Source organism: Pagrus pagrus, assembly GCF_965226575.1.
Source record: "Pagrus pagrus genome assembly, chromosome: 15".
Taxonomy (NCBI): Eukaryota; Metazoa; Chordata; class Actinopteri; order Spariformes; family Sparidae; genus Pagrus; species Pagrus pagrus.
The window spans coordinates 22,621,231-22,642,874 of NC_140199.1; the positions used below are offsets into that span (position 1 = coordinate 22,621,231).

At 41.9% G+C, this 21,644-nt stretch overlaps 1 protein-coding gene across 2 annotated transcripts; it reads left to right on the forward strand.

The window, feature by feature from the left end:
• Positions 1–4,950: 4,950 nt before the first annotated feature.
• ercc6 (excision repair cross-complementation group 6) lies at positions 4,951–21,077 on the forward strand. Of its 2 annotated transcripts, XM_084374713.1 has the most exons (22): positions 4,951–5,021; positions 5,574–5,779; positions 5,878–6,106; positions 6,337–6,457; positions 6,641–6,755; positions 7,965–8,682; positions 10,094–10,225; positions 10,649–10,807; positions 11,730–11,865; positions 12,101–12,271; positions 12,563–12,739; positions 14,638–14,754; positions 15,222–15,317; positions 16,089–16,307; positions 16,695–16,805; positions 17,530–17,649; positions 17,911–18,005; positions 18,514–18,659; positions 18,751–19,353; positions 19,451–19,622; positions 19,717–19,795; positions 19,894–21,077. In XM_084374713.1, exons 2-22 carry the CDS (start codon positions 5,584–5,586, stop codon positions 20,341–20,343), a joined length of 4,362 nt encoding a protein of 1,453 aa, XP_084230839.1. In that variant the 5' UTR covers positions 4,951–5,021; positions 5,574–5,583; the 3' UTR covers positions 20,344–21,077. The 2 variants fall into 2 exon arrangements, with proteins under 2 accessions (XP_084230839.1, XP_084230840.1); XM_084374714.1 differs by lacking the exon at positions 4,951–5,021 and having other exon boundaries at positions 5,034–5,779.
• The last annotated feature ends 567 nt before the right edge of the window (positions 21,078–21,644 follow it).

The following is a 21,644-nucleotide window of genomic DNA, read 5'->3' on the forward strand; positions in this document are numbered from 1 at the left end:
TAAAAGTTCAACTGAAACTAAACATTTCTAAAACAATAACAACTAGACTGGAACGATCAAACCCTATCTGGCAACTAAACACAATTTAAAAACGAAATAAGAATGAAAATGAAACTATAATAACTGATAGTGATCATTTAGGTTGACAAAAGCTGAATGCTCTGCTGCCTGTCAGGTAGGAAGGCAAGGGAGAGACATAACTCAGTTTAAACTGTGGGGAGGTTCGACAAAACCTAGTCCACTGGAAGTTTTCCTGTGGTAGGAAGTTTTCCTTACTTAGATGCCCATTCATCTTCTCTCCCATGGAACCTACCTATCACCCCCCTGTCTTCAAGACCTCACGGATGAACTGCTGTTTTCACAGGGGACACATACCCACACTGCATCGATCATCAGCTTGGCGACTGGTTTGGTACGTTTTAACAATTTGTGAACAAACGCTGACAAAACAGTCCCCGAGTAAATATTTAGAATGTTAAGATATCAATCTGGTCATTTCTACATCTGTTGCATTGTATTGTCTCTGTCTGTGTTTGCTCATGTTACAGGCCAGGCTCTGTGTCAGGACACTCCTGCCACTGTATATCACCGACACAGCCCTGATCCCATTGTTGTGGTCTACACTATCAATGGCTGGAGTCCTCCAAGCCACATCTAAAGAAAAGACTATATTTGTCACTGCATACCCGAGCTGGCTCTCACACTGAAACACACACATACACAAGGTCAGATGCATGTACTGTACACACAAGTAAACTAAACCCACATTGCGGTTCTGGCGGTTTCGTGTGATGTGTCACTGTACCACACAGACCTCGTCCTGAATCTTTCTGGTGTGGTTGGTTCCAGCTGAGTTTGAGGTCTGCTAAATACACAGTTCTGTGTGACCTCCCAGTGTCGGCACAACCTGACCTAGAACAGGTAGGCACATGTGAAAACGTGCTCGGTCCTGATCAGAACCAGTTTGCATGCAGGTGTTTTCCTGTGCACTCTAGGAATCGCTCTAAAACCTTTATAGGGAGATAAAAAAGCCCATTCCATCGAGCTCACCGTTTTGAACAGTTCACCTCCGAAACTAGTTTCCATCAAGATATTTATAGGAGCACAGTAGTGTACAGTTGTTGTTGTTATTTGCCCGCAAACGTACATTAACACACACCTGCTGCTGAGCGAAATCGCAAGCAGATGGATTACATCTATTGTAGCATGGCAGAGGTCTGATGCACCCGGATGACAACCCAGCCCACCCCTGTAATTACTATCAGGCGCACACACAGACATGTACTAACTGGGACAGGGGAACACATGGGAGGCATTAGCACTGACAGTATGGCCACACACATGTAAAGTGGAATATGGCCTGGATATACATTAATATAGACGTGATGATGCTTTACTCATGTTGATTTATTAACCAGTCACCAGCTTAAGAAAACATCATGGTTCTTGTCTCTTCCCAGTTAGACCCTAAAGGGTTTACTCAACCAAGAAATAGGAACCAAGTGTTCCACTTGACTGCACAATAGTGTACCATCACCTGTAGAAATGCAGTGATTGATTGTGTGTGTGTGTGTGTGTGTGTGTGTGTGTGTGTGTGTGTGTGTGTGTGTGTGTGTGTGTGTGTGTAACGTGACAACATGGAAGCAAGATATGCATATCTCTTTCTGTACCCTAAATGAATACATATGTTTCTATACGTACAGTTATATCTAGTTTTGCATTCAATTGAACAAATAAACATTTGTATTATTATTTAATCCGCCATTTATTTTTTTGATTTGTCATCTATGAATCATGAAAACATAGTGGAAAAAAGGCGAGATGACATCTTCAAGTTGCTTGTATTGTCTGACCAACAGTCCAAAACCAAAGAGATTCAATTTACACTGACATAAAAGAGTGAAAAAAGCAGCAAATTATCATATTTGACATATAAGACATTTTCATTAACTTCTCAGGGAATAATGCATGGATTGGGCATATTCAGGTGGCTGGTATCCATGAGTAAGTCCAGTTTGATATGGATCCTAGATCTGGTGAGTGTAAATTATGGTTAAGCAGATATGGGTTTGATTTTAGATTAAGCTTGATGGAATTAAAAGGGAATGTTGGGCCTTGGCAGAGGTATGTACTGAGTGTCATTCTAGTTTAAAATAGTTTTTAATATTTTTTTCTACAAACATCGAATAACATTGAATTATATCATTTGCATGTGTAAATGCCTTCCCTGAGAAGAAAACCCAGTAACAGCTCTCTTGAATTCACTTGAGAAACAGATTGTGAGGGAAAAATGATGCCCTTCAGCAGTGGATTTTTTTGTTTGGAGTATGGAGCCAGAAAAAAAATAAAATCCAGTGCAGCTACAAGAATTGACAAGAATTACAATGCACATGCAAATTTTGAGGGAGAAATTGACCATAAAAAATCCTCACATTTCATTTTTTACTGGGGCACGCACCACAAAACACAAGAGAATTTCAGCAAACAAAAGTGTTTATAGAACGCTGAAAATGTAAAAGTATCGGGACGAAGAACAAATGAAATTAAACAATGCAGTTAAAAATGGTCAGTGCTGAGCCGGCCCACATCAGACAAGACCCTCCCATAACTGTTTACCACAATGAAATGCAGCAACGAGAGGAGTCGGTCTTTGACTAGGACCTAATATGCAGCTGGTTCATCTCAGGCAAAAGACAATCCTGTTGTAGCCTGTAAAAGCAAGGACAACAACTCCTCTCTCACAAAATAATTTGTAAATGATCTCATCCTCCAGACATTCATCATGTCACAAGCAGCTGATGAAGGCCATTCAGAGTAAAACACACTTCATCATAGCGAGGAGGACAGCATGCAGGAGATAACGGAAGAAACACAACTCCATACACCACGCACCACCTGTGGAAGTGTGCTAGACTGCCTAATGTTACCTCACTTACCCCTTAATGCACATAAACACTCGTGCTGTGGAACCATAACTCTGCAGTAAGTCTCTCAAAAGCAAGCACCGCCATGCTTTGCACGTGTAATGTTTTCTTTTTAAATCTCACTCCACTTGTTATGCTACTGTCAGAATGCAAAGCAGCACAGAGCAGCAGTGTTAACATCACACCGCCGCACCCTCTGGGATTTGCACTCTACCCTCCTACACCCTATAAATCTTCTAACCCCCTCGCATACAAAGAAGCAGGGTTCGTAACATACGCTCATGATCACACATGAAGTCATGCCTATACATAAAGTCAAGATGAACAGCTTCGCCACCCACTAAATCCTGCGAGCTCGGTATGGTCAATAACTTTCCCCTAAATTATGATGTGCAGAAAACACGGCCGTATACATCCATACTATCTCCTCCTCCTCCTCTGTGATAAAACTTGTCAAGTATTACTTAAATAAACACAAGATGGAGGTCGAAGACAGACAGGGTTTACATTCTTCTCTGCAGCTCAACCTTACAGTCACAACATCGCGTGAATATATCATTTATTTCCCACCATAGGTGATTCATCAGCAGCCTGATAGTTTATTTAACTTGTTCTGACTCCTATCTGTGGGCCTTTATATCAACTATCCAGACGAAAACCAACAAATCCAACACTGTGTCTTTTGGCTACCTGATCACGCTCTGCACCCTGCATGACTTCTACTAATTAAACTACAAGCAAAGTCCTACTTCTTACTGTGACACACTTTCCTTTTGGTTCAGAACTTTTTAAATTCAAATCCCCTCCAGTGTCTCTGGAGAGGTTTCACTGAAGGTGACCCACATTTGCTAGTTAAGCAAATAAAATAGATCAGTGTCTCCATCTTTCTACAGTTTTTGAGCCGAGGGCGACGGCAATATCTATCCCTATATAGATATTTCTGCTTACACAAATAACACTGTTTGGAAAGCTTGCTGGCCTTTGCTCAGGCACCGCGGTGCGAGGCAGAGAGGTTATTTAATTAAATCCTTCATTTATTGTTGCAAGACACTGGAAATAAACTTCCTCTGAGATGCAAGAACTTGGCACTGCTCACGTTTGTGACATCCATGAAGTGCAGGCTTTCTAAACCTTTGGAAGAAAATGACATTAAAAGTCTAAGTTTAACCAAAAATGAAAAATTAGTCATAATCTACTCACCCTCATGCTGATGAAAAGTCAAGTGAAGTTTTGTAGTCCAAAAAGATGTAGAGGTGGATGGGGACTTATTTTAAAGTGTAAATAAAAATATAATGTCTCCATAGAGCTTGTCCTGCATAGTCAAAGTCTCCAAAAGCCCCATAGATCCAAAATTAATTTGAAAAGATATTACATTGGGCTTATGCACCCACCTCAGACGGGGTGCATGCCAACACTTTTAGCTCAATATTAATGTTCTTTTCAGTTGTTTTCTTTATGTATTGAACTCTAACCCTATTCTATTCTGTAATCTGTTTAAGTTGTTCAGGGGAATGCTACAATGCTGTGTTGCTGTGAAGGTGCAGAAAATGTTTTGTGGACTACAAAACTTCCCACGACTTTCTACTGGCTTGAAAGTTGATATTGGCTGAATTTTAATTTTCCGGTAAACTTAACCTTTAAAAAAGGATCCGATACCTTGCAGAGGACTAGAAGTTCTGAGAGTCTGGTTTACTGGACGGTGCCATTATGCAAGGTTTGGCTGGATTGCACCCTGATTGCAACACAAAAACTCCCAAACTTTCTTGGTCGCTCGTCATACATCTAACTAGTTCCCAGGCTGGTTATGCAAAACTCAAATACAATGGATAACATGCCAAAACGTGGTCCGGCTGCACATTTTTATAGGATCGGGGGTGGTTCAATGACATCCTCCATGGTTAATCGCTAGGAGCATAAGTGGTTTCATGGCGCCCTCTAGAGGTACAGAGCGGCTGCGTGTGTGAACCAGCAGGGGGCGCTGTCCCACAAGTTAATCATCACACAGAGAGCAGCTCTCTGCCTGGCACCGGAAACCAGGAGGCTGGAGCAGCAACATGACATAAACCGAGCCAGTGATGTTGTGTAACCGCACGGTTTGTGAGTAATGTCTGTCATTGTTGCTTCAACACTCGGTTTAACGTACACAGCCTCATTCAGACAATAATAATAGTGTAGTTACGTTAACTGCCTGTCGTATTAATCTGTATTTTGGGGTAGTTTCATTCAAGCCGGTCTCGGAGACAGCTGATGATTTTCGGCTGTTAGCTTAGCAGGCAAGCCTAGCCACGTAAACAATGGACAGCTGAGAGAGACTTGTCTTGACAATGAATGTTATTACGGTCTAAATAGCCGCTTCTTATAGTATATTCTTTGGTTAGAGACAGGTTTTGAAACGTATCATTTTCCCTTTCCACACTTGCTCTTTCACACGTTAATTAGCATGATGTATGTTTAATAAGCTGCAAGCTAACGGTGATTAAGTTCACAGTCAGCGTTTCCTTTTCTAGAAGCTAGATTAAGTTAGCCCACAGTGGCAATGTTTAGTTAACGTTATCCCCTTTATTGAAATGCTGCCAGGGCTTAGACGAAGCATGGGGACTACATCACCTGCTTACATAAGGATAACACACTGACTGGCTCTGTTTGCAGCTGCATCACCATGCCTGTAGACGGTTCAGAGGACCAGGTGCCCTCCTCTCTCTCCAGCCCTACCAGTGCTGCCCTTACCCCTGGAGGGACAGAGGAAGATGGGGCTACAGGAGGCTCAGCAGTCAGCTCCTTCCCTGAAAACAGCCAGGGCTCCGAGGCAGCGGCAGCGTATCCTGCCAACACTGGACCCGAGGAGGGCAGCACTGGTGAGCTATGCATCTCTTTACACTAAAAGAGAGACGGAAACATGATAAAGAGTCACTCCTGGCTACGTACACATGTTGTCATCTGTGGTGTGGTACAGGTGGTAAGAGGTCTGGAGCCTTGCTGCAGATCAACCGACAGCGTATCCAAGCCTCAGCTGCCAGTTCTGGAGCTGATGAACTTCAGGGTCTTGGTGTGGCTGTGTATGACCAGGATGTCCTTGAGCAAGGTGTCCTGCAGCAAGTGGACGAGGCAATCCACGAGGCCGGTCAGGCTGCTGCTAAAGCGGAGGCTGAGAAGGAATACCAGTCTGTGCTCGATGATGTCAGGTAAAGGACAATAGCTGCGATGAAAGAAAGGCCTGAGATGGTCTGAGTTTTCCTCTTGGCAAAATTATTGTATTGTGTTAAAGGGTTCCTGTGAAAGTCCTTCAATCCAAGTCATCATAATTTGTCCTGATATAAGTATTTTACATGTGCTTTATATATGCGTTTGATGAAATGTTACAATAGCATTGGGATAGAAATCTTACTTTGTTTTTTAATGATGTGTGTTTCAGATCCGTTACAACATCTCTGAAACATATCAACAAGATTATCGAACAGCTGACTCCATATGCTGCCTCTAGCAAAGACGTCAGTCGGAAGATTGAATCAGTCAAACGCCAGAAAGAAAATAAGGTAAAATATTCATCATGTGAAACCATTTATTTCAAATGATATGATAAACACGATAATTTCTTTCATTTCGTTATGCAACCCATGAATTTTGTAATGACCAATAAATTGCCTTGTACACTGTATAATGTTATTTAAACATAATATTAGTGACTGTGGTGATGATGAAAATGCATTTTACTTCAGGAGAAACAGCTGAAAAAAGTCAGAGCCAAACAAAAGCGACTGCAGGCCATTCTGGGAGGAGAGGACACCCTACGAGTGGAGGCTGAGCTCTTGGCAGAGGATGATGGAGAGGAAGGTGAGATGTCTTTATTGTTAACCTGTGATTCCTGTACAGTTTATTGAATGAAAGCATTGTCCACTCGTTAATGGGGGAATCAATAGTGGGTCACATGAGGCAAAAAAAAAAGTGTTGGGTGGGTCATGTGGGTCATGTTCAGTGCTGGCCAAAGTGTAGCAAAACAAAGCACACAAAGAACAATGCAAAGCATTAATACCAGTGCAGTTATTGTCGCCAAGAAGGCGATTCTGTGGCATTCCTTGACTGAGAAATTGTCAGAGAAGATGGTAAATACAAATACATACACGCGACGGTGCTGTGATGGTTGTTTGGAATATCAAGATGTTAATATATGTTACATCTTCTGATTACAGATGTCAACTCTAGTTAGATAAATGCCAGAAATTTGTGAGACACATTTTCACATTGAACTCTCCCCTGATTTTTTTTCCTTGTCACAGCTGTGTTATATTTATTGTTGAAACTTTTTTTTCTCCAGTGTATTTGTTGCTACTCAGCACTGTGTACTACTTGTCAGCAGCTTTTGAAATCGGTTTGTTCCTATTCATTTATTGTCACGCAATTTCGCCCACAGGGATCAATAATCATTTCTGATTCTGATTATTGGCTGGTTTGGTACATCTGTTGTGCAAACCCACAGAACTGTGAAACATCAAACCTACCAAAACAGCTGTCAGTAGGCATTTTTAAACGTTCTCTCAAACGGGCACATTGTTTCTGTTTTGGCAGAACTGAGCGTGGACTAAATCAAAACCACCTTGACATCTATTAGGGCAACATATTTAAAAGTTTTAGCCTAAAAGAGCAGTGTTGCAGGTGTCTCTTGCCGAGTGTGATTTGGTGCAGAACAGCAGTTGCTTCCTGTCAGCGTGAGCAAACATATGCAAATATATTGTAGCTGCACACTTAAAGGTACCCTGTTGTGTTTTCTTCTAAACATAACAGTGATGTTGTCATTTGTGGTTTCTAAACAAAATCTATTGACTGCATCCTTTAGGCCTAACAGATGTGTTCAGTGTATTCCCCTCCTTATAAAACATAAGCAGAAACCTGCTTGCACTCATGCATCTTCATCCTCCAAATCAAAACATTACTCCATAGTGCTAGAAGTGGTTAAAAAAAAAAAAAACTCCACAAGGTACCTTTTCAGAACCAATTGTCTTCAGTTCTATATCTAACCCTGCCCTGTGCTTGTATGTTGTCCAGAAGCTGGGCCGTCCACCCTGGGCAGCATGCTCATGCCCTCACAGGAGACTGAATGGGAGGAGCTCATCCGGACAGGACAAATGACTCCTTTCGGAACACGAATCCCACAGAAGGAGGTAAAGAAGGAGCCTCGAAAAGTGATGCTTGCTGAGAACTCAGCTTTTGACCAGTACTTGAATGACCAGGCCAAGCTAGCTACTGAGAGGAAGAGAGGCCCTCTTCTGAAGAAGAAGAGAGGCTCCGGACTCAGCCCTGATGAGGAGGCCAGGGGAAAAGCAAAGAGACCTAAATCCTCTTCCAAGGATAAAAAAATGAAGAAGTGCATGCGAAAGCTCCAGATAACTGCTCTTAAGGCCCATCCTAAGGCTCGGCCTAAGGCTGAGCCACAGCTCCCTAAGCCCAAGAGGAGGCATCGCGCTGAGGGAGAGGAGACTGACAGCGAGGCGTCAGAATACTTGCCCAGTGATGAAGGTGTAGATCTTGACCAAGAGGAAAGAGAAGCCATGGAGGAGGGCTTCGGGGAGGATGATGGAGAGGAGTATGAGTTGAAACCATACAAGAGAAAAACTGAAGGGAAGGGGAGGAAGAAAGTAAAGAGAAAAGAGGAGAGTGAGGAGGAATACATCCCTGAGAGTTCAGATGAAGAGGTGGAAGAGAAGGTTAAAGACAAAAAATGCAAAGATGATGGAGATGTGGAATACTACAGACAGCGGATAAGGTATGATTGTCTACTTGCTGCTAAAAACTTTTATAGATTATTGATTATTTTGGCCTGCAATTTGTTGTGGTTAAGGTTGGATGCAACGGTGTGAAAAGAAAGTTTTCATCAGCAAGTCTTTACATCAGCGCCTGCAAATGACATGCTCAACAAACACCAGATTGAGCTTTTAACTTTGCATCACATTTGCGATGGCAGCGGTGCAAATGTGCTATTGTTATTCCCTTTAGTTAAGGAGAAAGCAGTCGGTTTCTGCTGGCTCCATAGTGCAGAAGGAGAGTTAATCCCAGATGAGATTGGCAGCTGTTTCTTGACTAAGCAAATTCACTCCCTGCTCTTCTTCTCTCTCTGCTCTCACACTGGCCTAATTATCCTCCTGCACATGGTTTTATACACTCACTCACTCTAATGCTCAAATTAATGGAAGAGCAGCCCTAATGAGATTTCATATTTATAGCTGCCAAATAAATTGTGTTGGCATGTGTCCTTTTTCTACACTGCAGTGATTGAATGTCAATTCAACAGCATAGACACGGCATGGATGGTGAGGCTAGCTTATATGAGGAATGATATTATTAGAGCGGGCGGTATTTGTAGTGGGGTGGGGGCAGAAAAGTGTAATTAACTGAACCAATGCTTAGTCTTGACTTAATTAGAGAGTGTGGTCTCCCAGGCCCAGCTAAAGGACCAGTTTTGTGGCAGGGTGACAGGACCAGGCCCAAATGAAGATGGATTCTTATCCTCTCCACCTCACACCTTTCTGGGGAACTCGCACTACTAATTGTCTGTATCAATCTTCATTTGCTGTGCGACGACTGTGCCTCTAACTGCCCTCTCTCCTGCACCATTAAAACTCTTCTCCTTTACATTTCCCTTTTTACTGTAGATGTTCTACCGCTCAAGGGAAATACCCACAACTCAAAACATTTGCTATCCACACACCTGTGTAGGCAAGTCTTTAAATAAACCACTGAGTACACGAGGTGCAAATGGAACATCCATCCATCCATTCTCTGTACCGGCTCACTCCGTTTAGTGTTGAATGTAGCTGAAACTATCCCCGCATGCATGAGGTGGCAGGATACAACCTGGACACGTCACTTGTCTGTCACATGCCAATACAGAGACGGAGAAATCCAAAATGAAAAGGAATTAATTTAAACATCTCGCTCATTTTTGATCTTGGATCATGAAATGATTACCATTTAGGATGTGTAACAGAATATCAAACACTCAAAGGTTGAACTGACGGTGTTAAAAGTTTAAAGGTGAAGCAGGGTTTATTCTCTGACTTCTAAATCAGTAAGTTGACCATTAAGTAAAATTGAGATCTTCACAGTAAAATAGATAACTGCTTTTTCCCATGAGATGTACTCGAACCTCATTGGTGTTTTACTCATTCTCTTACTAGGAGATGGAAGCGGCAACGTCTTCGAGAAAGGGAGGAGAAGAGAGAAATGGGTGAGGAGCTTACAGACGACAGTGATGAAGAATTTGACGAAGGCTTCAAGATGCCTGGCTTCCTCTGGAAAAAACTTTTCAAGTAAGTTCAGTTGAGAGTTATTTCAACATCTCCACTGTTACAAATGTTTTTAACCCTCAACTTAGACAGCAGTAACATTTGACCAGTAGCTATAAAACAATTAGAGTATTAAAAGATATGTGAACATTGAATACTTTGTCTCCTAACAACCTTTGTCCTGAAATGATAATAATTAACCAAAGATTATTTAATTAAGACACCATAAACTTGATTCAATGCTACTGTAGGTCACTGTTATTCATTGTTATGTCAGTTTTAAAAACCTTAACACTAAAGAGGAAGTGTGGCATCACTTAGGCAGGCAAGCTGTGTTCATAAATAAAGGTTTGACAAGCTCACATCTGATTTCTATTGTTCAGAACTTCTCATATGCCGTTTGGCAGGTGTTTTAAGATTTTGCATACATATACACCATATTATCAGGTACCAGCAGACAGGTGTGCGGTGGATGTGGGAACTCCACTGTCAGCAGGCAGGTGGCATCCTGGGAGACGAGATGGGATTGGGTAAAACCATCCAGGTCATCAGCTTTCTGGCCGGGCTGAGCTACAGCAAACTGAGGACCAGAGGATCCAACTACAGGTACGCACACACACACACACACACACACACACACAAGCAAACTGTGGCCAGAGACTGTGTGTCTGTATTGTATGAATATTTGATTAGGGGGATTTCTGCTTGAGAGTGTTCATCTGAATTATTAAACATGTTTCAATTATCAGACTCTTCACTTTCTTACTGCAGACATCAGAGAAAACACTGACACTCAGTATGTGTGTGCATGTGTTGGAGAGAGAGTGTGTGAGAGTGGAGTGTCTTTATGATCACTTAAAATGAATTTTGGACTCATGAAGTGGGTGTGGACTAGTGTGGGACAACACACCAAGCATGGAGAACATGGTGATAATCTGCTTTACTGCACAAACTTCACTCATGCATTTAGAGGGTGGAGCTTCCCTGATGGTCAATACTCTGTCTACTATAGACGCCCACAAATTGATTGCTTGCAAACTCAATTATGGCCAAGTATCAATAGCTTCCACCAGGCAGAGGTTCATACCAGCCCATTAGTGTATCTTTGTGTGTGTCTGTGTGTGAGTGTGTGTGTGTGTGTGTTTGACAAAGCACTTGTAAGTCTTCACAGATGAGCTGAGCATGTGTCCCACACACCTTTTTTCATTCATTTGTAAGGTGCAGCTAGTGAGTAGATCTTTGTAGTAAGATCATTCTGCTCCATCATCGTACCTGGACACTCGGCTTCCTCTATTTCCTTTATTCCTGAATGCATTACACATTCTAAACTAATGAAAGCACATATTAATTTCCCACTTAATGGGAAAAAGCCTTAGTTTTCTATAATTTGGTATAGAAATGATGACTAAAATTTGCTTATGAAATTTGCTGAGGTTATCCAAAGTTAAATGAACCTCGATTTCCCGTGTTGCCCATCTTAATTGTAGTTTTGAGATTAAACATCTCTGTACTGTGTGTGTGGTTGCAGGTATGTCGGCTTGGGTCCGACCATCATCGTGTGCCCAGCTACAGTCATGCACCAGTGGGTAAAGGAGTTTCACACCTGGTGGCCTCCTTTCAGGGTGGCCGTTCTACACGAAACTGGCTCTTTCACTAGCAACAAGGTAATTGTTTGTTAATGTGTGTTGGTTTTTCATATTCATAATTCAGTTAGAAAGTTTTCCACAGGGTCTTTTTTCCTCTGGGGGGCACTAGAGGTCTGTTTATGCAGCATTATCTCCTAACCTTCTCCCCTCTCTCCTCAAACCACATTAAAGGAGATGCCCTACATCGACGCTCAAGCGACCAGAGATGGTTAGGAATTGCACTGATGAAAACCTTTTTGTTTCTCTGTTGCAGGAAAAGCTTATTCCAGAGATAGCATCATGTCACGGTATTCTGATAACCTCATATTCAGCTGTGAGGAATATGCAGGACACCTTGCAGCGCTGGGATTGGCACTACGTTATACTGGATGAGGGCCATAAGATCAGGAATCCAAACGCTGGAGTTACTACTGCCTGCAAACAGGTATTGTTTCAGACACATTCATGACCACACTCATTTAAAGTGGCTATACAGAGCTCTTCTTGAATACAATTAAACATTGTAGGATTGAAAAAGTAATACAGGCCTTTTTAATCTGTGTCAGTTATCTAGATTCTCCCTCTCCACTTTCCTAAACATCATCAGAGTTTATGTTCGGACCTTTTAAGAAGCTCTATGCCTCCATTCATTCTTGTACAGCAACATTAAGCGTTTTAGAGCTTCACATCGATCTTTAGGAATACATAACATTCATTTTCTCCTTCCTCTCTCTAGTTTCGCACTCCCCACAGGTTCATCCTGTCAGGCTCTCCAATGCAGAACAATTTGAAGGAGCTGTGGTCCCTGTTTGACTTTGTCTTCCCCGGCAAGCTGGGGACATTACCTGTCTTCATGGAGCAGTTCTCTGTGCCGATCACCATGGGAGGATACAGCAATGCCTCACCTGTACAGGTACTGAAACAAACATACACAAACACAAATGCACAGTTAGAATTTGTTTAAATTCTGCTCCTTGATCGTTCTCCTCATTTTTGAGTCTTAAAACACATTTGAGAAGATAAGAGCAGAATAAAACCCGGTGTTAAGGCTGACCAGGGGATGTCATTCTACTTTTCTGTTTTTTTTAAAATGAGATTTTTAATGTTTTCATAAAATTATAGAACAGATTCAGTTTTTAAAGGAGCACAATTACTTTGAAAATAGAATAAGTACAACACAAAGCCATAAGGCTTATTGCTCTTGTGGTTTAAAGTGAATGGGAAGCATGCATACAAAAAAAGGTACTCAGTTAATCCTGCAACCTGATAAATAAACCTATAACTGTAGTAGGGCTATGTGATATATATATATATATATATATATATAGATAGATAGATAGATATTCTGAAATCTCCTTAAAATCACTTCATAAATGCTGAAACTTGCCAACAAAATCATATATCACAATATTCTGACCAAATGCCTCTATCGATATTGCAACAATATTGTAGGTATGACTATTGGTACATAAAATAGCAAAGTAAAATTACATTTTTGATAAATATTCATCGGTAATGTGGAAATAATGACTATGCAAGTATCAGAACAAGTAAATTAGTCTGGTAAATTGAAAAAAAATACATTTATTAAACGTAATGCAGCCTTTAAAACCAGGAAAAGACAACACTTTAGCCATATCGTATATAATGAATTTAATATGATATACAGTCTCATATCACGATAAAGATATAATATGGATATATTGCCCTGCCTGAAACCATAGCATAGGGAGAGACCGATGAAGGGCTTAAGTGTCATTTGACAATATCAGTCACACTCATGCATGTACGTGCAATTTTGGAGAGCTACATGGAAGCAAGTCGGAAAGAGAGATAGTGGAGCGATGGAGCCCTTAAGTGCAGTACAGGATAATGTAGGTCCATGCAAAGGAACTTCAGTACATCCCTAGTGTGTGCGAGAGAGAGGGAGAGGCTAAAGTGGAGAGCCAGTGAGCTAAATTGTAGCCCTTTGTCATTAGTGTTCAGTCGTTAATAACCCACTGACTGTATGGATTTAATTATTTAAGCTTGCTATTGATGCTTCTTCCGCTGTCGATAATAAAAACCTTTACTAATTATTAATGTTATTAAATGGTCAGAGAGGGCTAAGCTCTGCTGCCTTATCCTGTTCTCGAAATTCTCGGAGCAGCTGAGCAGGTCCTCAGCTGATGTTCATTTGTACGTACAGACAGATGTATGTAAAAATGTATGAGCGTGGGGTGGGGTTGGATGAGCATGTGGATGTGGGATCTGTTACTGAAGACACCCCCATGTGAATCCACTCAGCAGCTTGAGCATAGATCACTGGATCATCTGCTTCCCTCCTCTTCTTCTTTTCCACTCTCATCTCCATCCAGCCCTAAATCCCATCGTGTTATTGTCCCCTCCAGCTTTGCAGAGTGTCTTTGATCCCTCAGTGGACCCCCAGTGAGTTAATGTTTTAAAGGTTAACTGCCCTTTAGCACCGACTCTGGATGAGTTGAAGCAGCACATTTGCAGTGGGGTTCCTGGTGCGGGGTGGGACCGAGTGATTCTCAAGCTCTCCGCTCTGTTTCCAGTGGAGCTGGCCAGTAGTAGATGTAGTGGTAGATGAAAGAGGAGGGCTCTGTCTCCTGAGACCAGCAGCACTATGATCAATGTTTAATGGCTCGTACTGCTGAGAGGGACAGCAACATGAGGGAGGTGATGAGAGAGGGCGGGAGGGGCTGAATGAGGACCATGCCTCAGGAAACACTGACGGGTGTGAGTGTTGACACGGTGAACTGAGTGTTGCTTTTGTTTGTGCTGAAAGGTTTAATTCTTGTTTTTCAGGTGCAGACTGCTTTTAAGTGCGCCAGCGTACTGAGGGACACCATAAATCCTTACCTGCTCAGAAGAATGAAGGCAGACGTCAAGGACAACCTCTCCTTACCTGACAAAAACGAACAGGTATTCATCATACTCTCAAGACATTTGACCCTCTCCTGTTGAAGTATCGAACAGCCTCTCACGCCTTGATCTCTTAACCGGGGAGGTGTTTATCTGATTGGATGTGACTGTATGTGCCACGTCTAAGGAGTATTTGATGAATGTGCATGGCCCTTGTCAGGTGAAGCCAGCTAATAAAGTCTTGGTAAAGTAAAAGGAGCAGGTATTCATTAAGGTGGCCAGTCCCTGGTCTGTCCTCGCGGCTGACGCTGGTTGACTCCTCAGTCCACTTCAGCTCATTAAGTCAGTCCCTCAGGACAGCAGTGGCTCCAAAAAACACCTTGCTTCCCTCTAATTTCTCTTCTCACACACTGCACTTCATCAAGGGGCTTTAAAGTGGATGTTCACTGCTCATTACACACTCTTACACTGCCGTGTGTGTGTGTGTGTGTGTGTGTGTGTGTGTGTGTGTGTGCGTGTGTGTGTAGGTTCTGTTTTGCAGATTAACACAGGAACAGCGGCAGGTGTATCAGAGCTTCCTAGATTCCAAAGAGGTCTACCAGATACTAAACGGGGACATGCAGGTAAGCCTGGCTACCATAGTTTAAGCAGGATCACTGCATTTGTTTTATGCTTTTTCATTGTGTTGGCACTCTCAACATAAGGAGAAGGAGGGCAAAACTCTCGGTGGAGACTTCCAGGAACAAGACTTTCCTTATTCATTATTTAACCTCTTAACTGATGAATATCAGTTCACTTTGCTCACTCACAGGCACTTGTGTGGGTTTTTATACACTCCTGTGTACTTAAAGAACAACACCTTGAAGTGGCATCAGTGGAATTAATTTTTTTTTGCCATGTAAATTTTGTTAAACCCTTAATAGCTTGACTCAAGCATTCTTTAAGATGCTTTCTTTAAGGATGCTGTGCAGTTGGTCTTTTCACATTAGTCAGACCCTGGAGAGAGAGACTGGACCATTTATCACTACTGACCAAATGGACGTGGTTGGAGAGCCACGAGTGACCACAGCAGATTGTGCATAAACACACAAACACACACACACATATGCTCTCATAGACATATTCAGTGGTCACTCTCGGTCCATTAACCACCATTACTAATGCAGTGACCGTTGGGCCTTCATCAAGAAACACAGCCTTTATTGTCCGTAAATAAATTATGTAACTCATTCCTGTAGACTAAAGTAAATGTGTTTATTTGTTTAAAGGTGCAACGCTGTAAACTGCAGCGAACTCTACCAACCTTGTACACCAGTTTTGTCACCTGTCAACCAATGTTGTGTTCCTGAATGAAATAACTATTTAAAAAACCTTTCTGTTCTTGTGTCATTTAGGTGTTCTCAGGTTTGATAGCGCTGCGTAAGATCTGTAACCACCCGGACCTTTTCTCTGGCGGCCCCCGGCTATTGAGGGGAATCCCAGAGGACCAGCTCACTGAGGAGGAACACTTTGGCTTTTGGAAACGCTCAGGAAAGCTGATAGTGGTGGAGTCTCTGCTGCGTCTCTGGCACAAACAGGGCCATAGAGTCCTGCTCTTCACTCAGTCTAGACAGGTGAGGAACACATCGCTCCGACTGTCAGATTCACCGACCGATCACTTTTCCAATTAATTGCCAACTTGTAAATGTCGTCTCTGCATTTGTTGTTGTGTTCATACAACCCCTGTGCTTGTAAAATTGCATGTGTGTGAGTGAGAGAGAGACAAAGTGTGTATGTGAGAGAGGCCCCAGCTGTTGCAGTCAATACCAATGAGATTATACCTCAGAGGGAACCTGAGACCCTCCCTGTCGGTATCTCTGTCCATGTAATATTAATCTGCTCTAATCCTTTTAGAGATAATCCAAACCTCAGCCACTCTTTTCCCCTCTCTCTGTGTTTCTCTCCCTGTCTTCCGTTTCTCACTGCCTCTCTGGCGTCTTTATCTTCTCCCCCCTTTCCAGATGTTGCACATCTTGGAGGCGTTTGTGACGGAGAATAACTACTCATACCTGAAAATGGACGGTACTACCACAATAGCTTCCCGACAGCCCCTCATCGCTCGCTACAACGAGGTAAGGATTAGTCATCCCTAATGGCTTTGAGTGTTTCCCATGAAAATCCCGTCCTGGGGGACACAATGCTTCAGTGGAACTCTGCACACCCTGAGGTGGAAACACTAATTGATGACAATCTGTTGTTCAAACTGGATGTAGCGTGTTGTCTCTGTCAATGTGGGTGTATCTTCAGAGGAAATTTAAAATCTATAGCTAATGAAAAGTGATCAAACCTGTTTCTCTTTATATTCCAAAGAAAACAATATCAGTACTTTAGAATTAATTTGTTTATATCTAATGCAAAGTGTGATCAGGATTGACATTTTTTTAAGGCGACTTGAAATGATTGTTTTCTTCTCTGCACAGAGAATAAAGTAACCAAAAGCACAGTTTAGATTAAGCGGTTTGATTCTCTTTAAATACAACCCCAGTTCCAAAAATGTTGGGATGCTGTCGCACTCTCACATCTCACTTTGGTGTTTGCAGGCATCTAATGCTTAATGATAAATAAAGTCTATCAGTCGAAACATCCCAACTTTTTAAATTTATAAATTTAATTTAAAAGAACAGGATGTTGTTGTCACATTAAATATTACACTAAATAATAGTTAACAATTTACTAATGATATTTATTCATTCAATTGTAACCTGAAGAGATTATCAAGACATTTGTTAAATTGTGGACATGATTTTCATGGATTAGTGACATTTATATTTTTCCCTCGTGTTATTTTTCTTACAGGACAAATCCATTTTTATCTTCTTGTTGACCACTAAAGTCGGAGGTCTGGGAGTCAATCTGACTGGAGCCAACAGAGTCATCATCTATGACCCAGACTGGAACCCCAGTACCGACACACAGGTTGGACGGATACACACACACACTCAATAATTCAAATTAAACATTTACCAGGCGCTTTATTTCTCATGGATTTTTATTCTTCTACTTATGTATGTGTATTATTGTATGTGTTTTCGACTTAAAATGAAAATTGTAGTTGGACACCAACTTTTCCTACTTCTCACTATTTTTACCTTGTTAAGTTTAAATCTATTATAACCTTGATTATGCATTTCAGATAATTAACCTTAATAATTTATTTAAATCTTATGTTGTTCATAGGCGAGGGAGCGGGCATGGAGGATCGGTCAGACGCAGCAAGTGACGATCTACAGGCTGCTGACTGCCGGCACCATCGAGGAGAAAATCTACCACAGGTCGGAGCGTCGTTTTTATCTTCGACCATAATCACTTCTCTACATGTCACATTCAATCACAGAACTCAATAAAAAACAGATTTAGAAAATCCTGCACTGTCTTTAGTGCTTTCTCTCGCATTGTCTGGCATTTTAGTTGTCTTGCCATTGACTTCACGTGTTCATGAATGTTGGTAATAACATGACTAATTGCTCACATCACTGCTGTATTACCACTTGCACTATCCCAGTTCTCAGTAATTGAAAAGCTTTCCTGCATTATTAAATGGCCAATCTAGGACTTCTAAAGTGTTGCTCTGTTTGGTTCGGCTCTGTAAAGTGCTTTAAAAAAGCAGGTTGGAAGAACTGCAGGGATTCTATTTTGGTACCTACAGTAGAGCGGTTAACTAATTTTCTCATCCATCAGCCAAACTACTCTGTGGTGACAGAGGATTGGGGTTGCCTGCTGAGGTAAAATGCTGAATTACAAACAAGTATCTAATTCTGTATTTTATCTGTTGCAAATTAGGCAAATCTTCAAACAGTTTTTGACCAATCGTGTTCTGAAGGACCCCAAACAAAGACGCTTCTTCAAATCTAACGACATTTACGAGCTCTTCACCCTGTCTGACCCTGATGGAGCTCAGGGAACAGAGACCAGTGCCATATTTGCAGGTCTGTTTTGTTCTCATCAGAGAAGCATTTCATTGTTCTGTCATTAGATTATCTGAATCTCATCCCAGGTTTTGTTTTGATTCTCATACAGGTACAGGCTCTGATGTCAAGGCACCCAAGAAACCTGAGAGGCCAAGGCCGCCACACACATTAAACCACGGCAGCCGTGTACATAAACACTCCACTGTAAACCAGAATGAAACTGGTGCAGACAGCAGACACTCCTCAACAAACATTCCTGTATTAAGTGACGGAAACACCTCTCCGTGCAGTAAAAACTCTCAGGGTATACCCAATGTCCCGACGGACAGTCAAAGCACCAATCAAAATGGCGTAGACGTAGAGCCAAATATTTCAGCAAATACACAACCTACAGGACAAAATAATATAGACTGGGATGCAGACAGGCCAGCAGCGAAAAACTCAAACAGCTCTCACCAACACAGAGACAAAGACTCTCCCCTGATGAGCCCACAGAAACACAGGGAAAAGAGGAAGCACTGCAACACATCTGACTCAGACAAACACAAACACAAGAAACGCAAACACACCAAGGATGCTCGGTTTGAAGGCCACCGCATCTCTCACTTGGTGAAAAAGAGGAGCTTTAATAAAGAGGAGAGTGGAGACAATGAGGGAGATCAGCAGAAGAAATCTGATGATTACGTCTTGGCAAAGCTCTTCAAGAAATCTGGTAGGCCCGTCAGCCATATCAGATGTGGTTTATGTAAAAAAATAATGAGCTGCTTTGTTGACTGTTTTTGCATCTCATCCTCCTCTGTCTTCTCCAGGTATCCACAGCGTGATGCAGCATGACACCATCATGGAGTCCTCCAACCCTGACTATGTTCTTGTGGAGGCAGAGGCCAACAGAGTGGCCAAAGATGCCATGAAAGCCCTTAAGGTTTCACGCCAGCAGTGCAGGCTGCCCTACAATAGACCTCCTCCTCCTCCGCCTGCAAGGTACACACTTGGTCTAGATTTAGACTGGTTTAGAGCTTCACTCATCTCATTTAAAACAGAAATGTCTTACTTTTTCCCTCGTTTGCTCTCTCAGGAAACGGTTTGGACAAAAGAAGAATTCTCTCTTGGTTGCGCCTGCTGTTCAAACTGTCCCTACTCCGAACAAATGCAAGGTAACAGCATCGTTGTTGTGAAAGAAATGCAGTATAATTATAGAAACTATTTTACATGTGTGATGCCATTTTGTGTAAATTAATTTGTGTCTCTTTAGGATGCTGCTATTATTAAGAAGTCCGTGTCAAAGAAGCCTGGCTCATTAGCTCATTTCAGTGGGGAGGGAATCGAAACTGAGCCAGACTCCGCCCCACTCTCCTCCTCCTCCCTGCTGGCCAAGATGAAAGCCCGTAATTACGTCAGCCTGCCCTCCAGCCAAAGAGAAGACGTGGAGGAAGAGGAGGCTGGCTCTGGAGCTCCAGGAAGGAGCTCCTCCCCAGCTCCGCCCACCGAGCACGACGAGCTGCTGGTGGATCTGCGCAACTTCGTAGCCTTCCAGGCGCATGTGGACGGACAGGCCTCCACCCACGAAGTGCTGGAATATTTCAAGCCAAGACTGACCAAGGAGCAGGCGCCTGTGTTCAGAGAGCTGCTCAGGAGCATCTGTGACTTCCACAGGACTTCTGGTCAGGAGGGCATCTGGAAACTGAAGGAGCACTTCCGCTGAGTGCTCAGACTGAACCGTGATACATACGTCAGTGTTCGAGCCTGTGATATCCGCTTGTTTTTTATCACTTTGTATGATGTTTACTGTCAAACTGAGAATTTCTAACAAAAACACATCTGTCGCACTCAAAATTGATAACTTCACATTATTACAGTTTGTAATTAAAGGACCATGTTGTAGGAAAGCCATTTGTCTCTACAATGGACTATTGGCTTAGCTGATAAACTCATGATTATCTGTTAATTATGAGTTAACTAACTCTTGAAGGAAAGTCCATTGCAGCTAGTTTATAATGTGTTTCAGCTGCAGGGGGAACGTTGGTGCTCATTCAAGCGTTGTTGCCATTGCTTCTGTTTTGTTCCATTGTTGTTTGGTTATACTTGAATTCACTTGTTCTGCCTGAAAGTTAAGACTGTATATTACAGTGAGTAATGACTTACTCGGAGATGTATTGCTTTCAGGATGTCTCAGAACAGTCTCTCTTGTGTCACATTCTGTGAAATATAATATGGGGAGTAGTTTGTCATTTTGTAAATAAAGCCAAATCACAATTTTGGTACATTTTTATAATGTTGACGTTTTTTGAAACTATGTGCAATTATAGTTGGGGTGGAGGGTGGGCAGAGCTTCAAAATAAGATTCAAACATCTACCTCCAGTAATTTGTGAACAAAAGGAAAGTTGTGTCATTTCTTTTTATATTTTATAAAAATAAAAAACTCTGAATGTGTTGTATATTGTCTGTAACTGCGTTTTTCTGTTTGATTATTTGAAATGTGCGTATGATAAAGGATGACTTATTGAATTACTCTGAAATAATTCCAGAAAATAATCGTACTTAGTGGATGATCTTCCCATAAACAAATGTTCAATTTTCCATATTAACCCTTAATGCTGCTGTATATGGACGTTTTGATATAATTTGATATATATAAATGTGGTATAATAAAGCTCACTGTCCCAGAAAAAGGACCACTATGAAGTTTTTATTTGAGTATAAAAGTGTGTCGCTGACCAGGGTCCTGAAATGTGGTCCGACGGGAAAAAAAATAAAGCGAACATGTGTCCCCAAATGTAAAAACCTTGTTCAATCTACTTGTAAAATTGTTTCACACCAACGCAGATGAGAGTGTAATTTCATTTAGCCATTTAAGCCACCATGAGAGGCTGGAGAGGAAAGTCGCTGACAGGAAGCACACACACACACAGACACACACTTCAGGCCTGCACTCTTGTCAGAGTTGTCTAGACCAAATATTGGGATAAAGTTATCAACCGTTATTTGATTTCAATTTTCTCCAC

Bases quoted from the DNA above. Each gene is read 5' to 3' on its own strand.
- ercc6 (XM_084374713.1), top strand. From the start codon at position 5,584: ATGCCTGTAGACGGTTCAGAGGACCAGGTGCCCTCCTCTCTCTCCAGC. The intron at 8,683-10,093 runs GTATGATTGTCT...TTCTCTTACTAG, and splicing joins TACTACAGACAGCGGATAAG to GAGATGGAAGCGGCAACGTC. The intron at 15,318-16,088 runs GTAAGCCTGGCT...TGTGTCATTTAG, and splicing joins TACTAAACGGGGACATGCAG to GTGTTCTCAGGTTTGATAGC.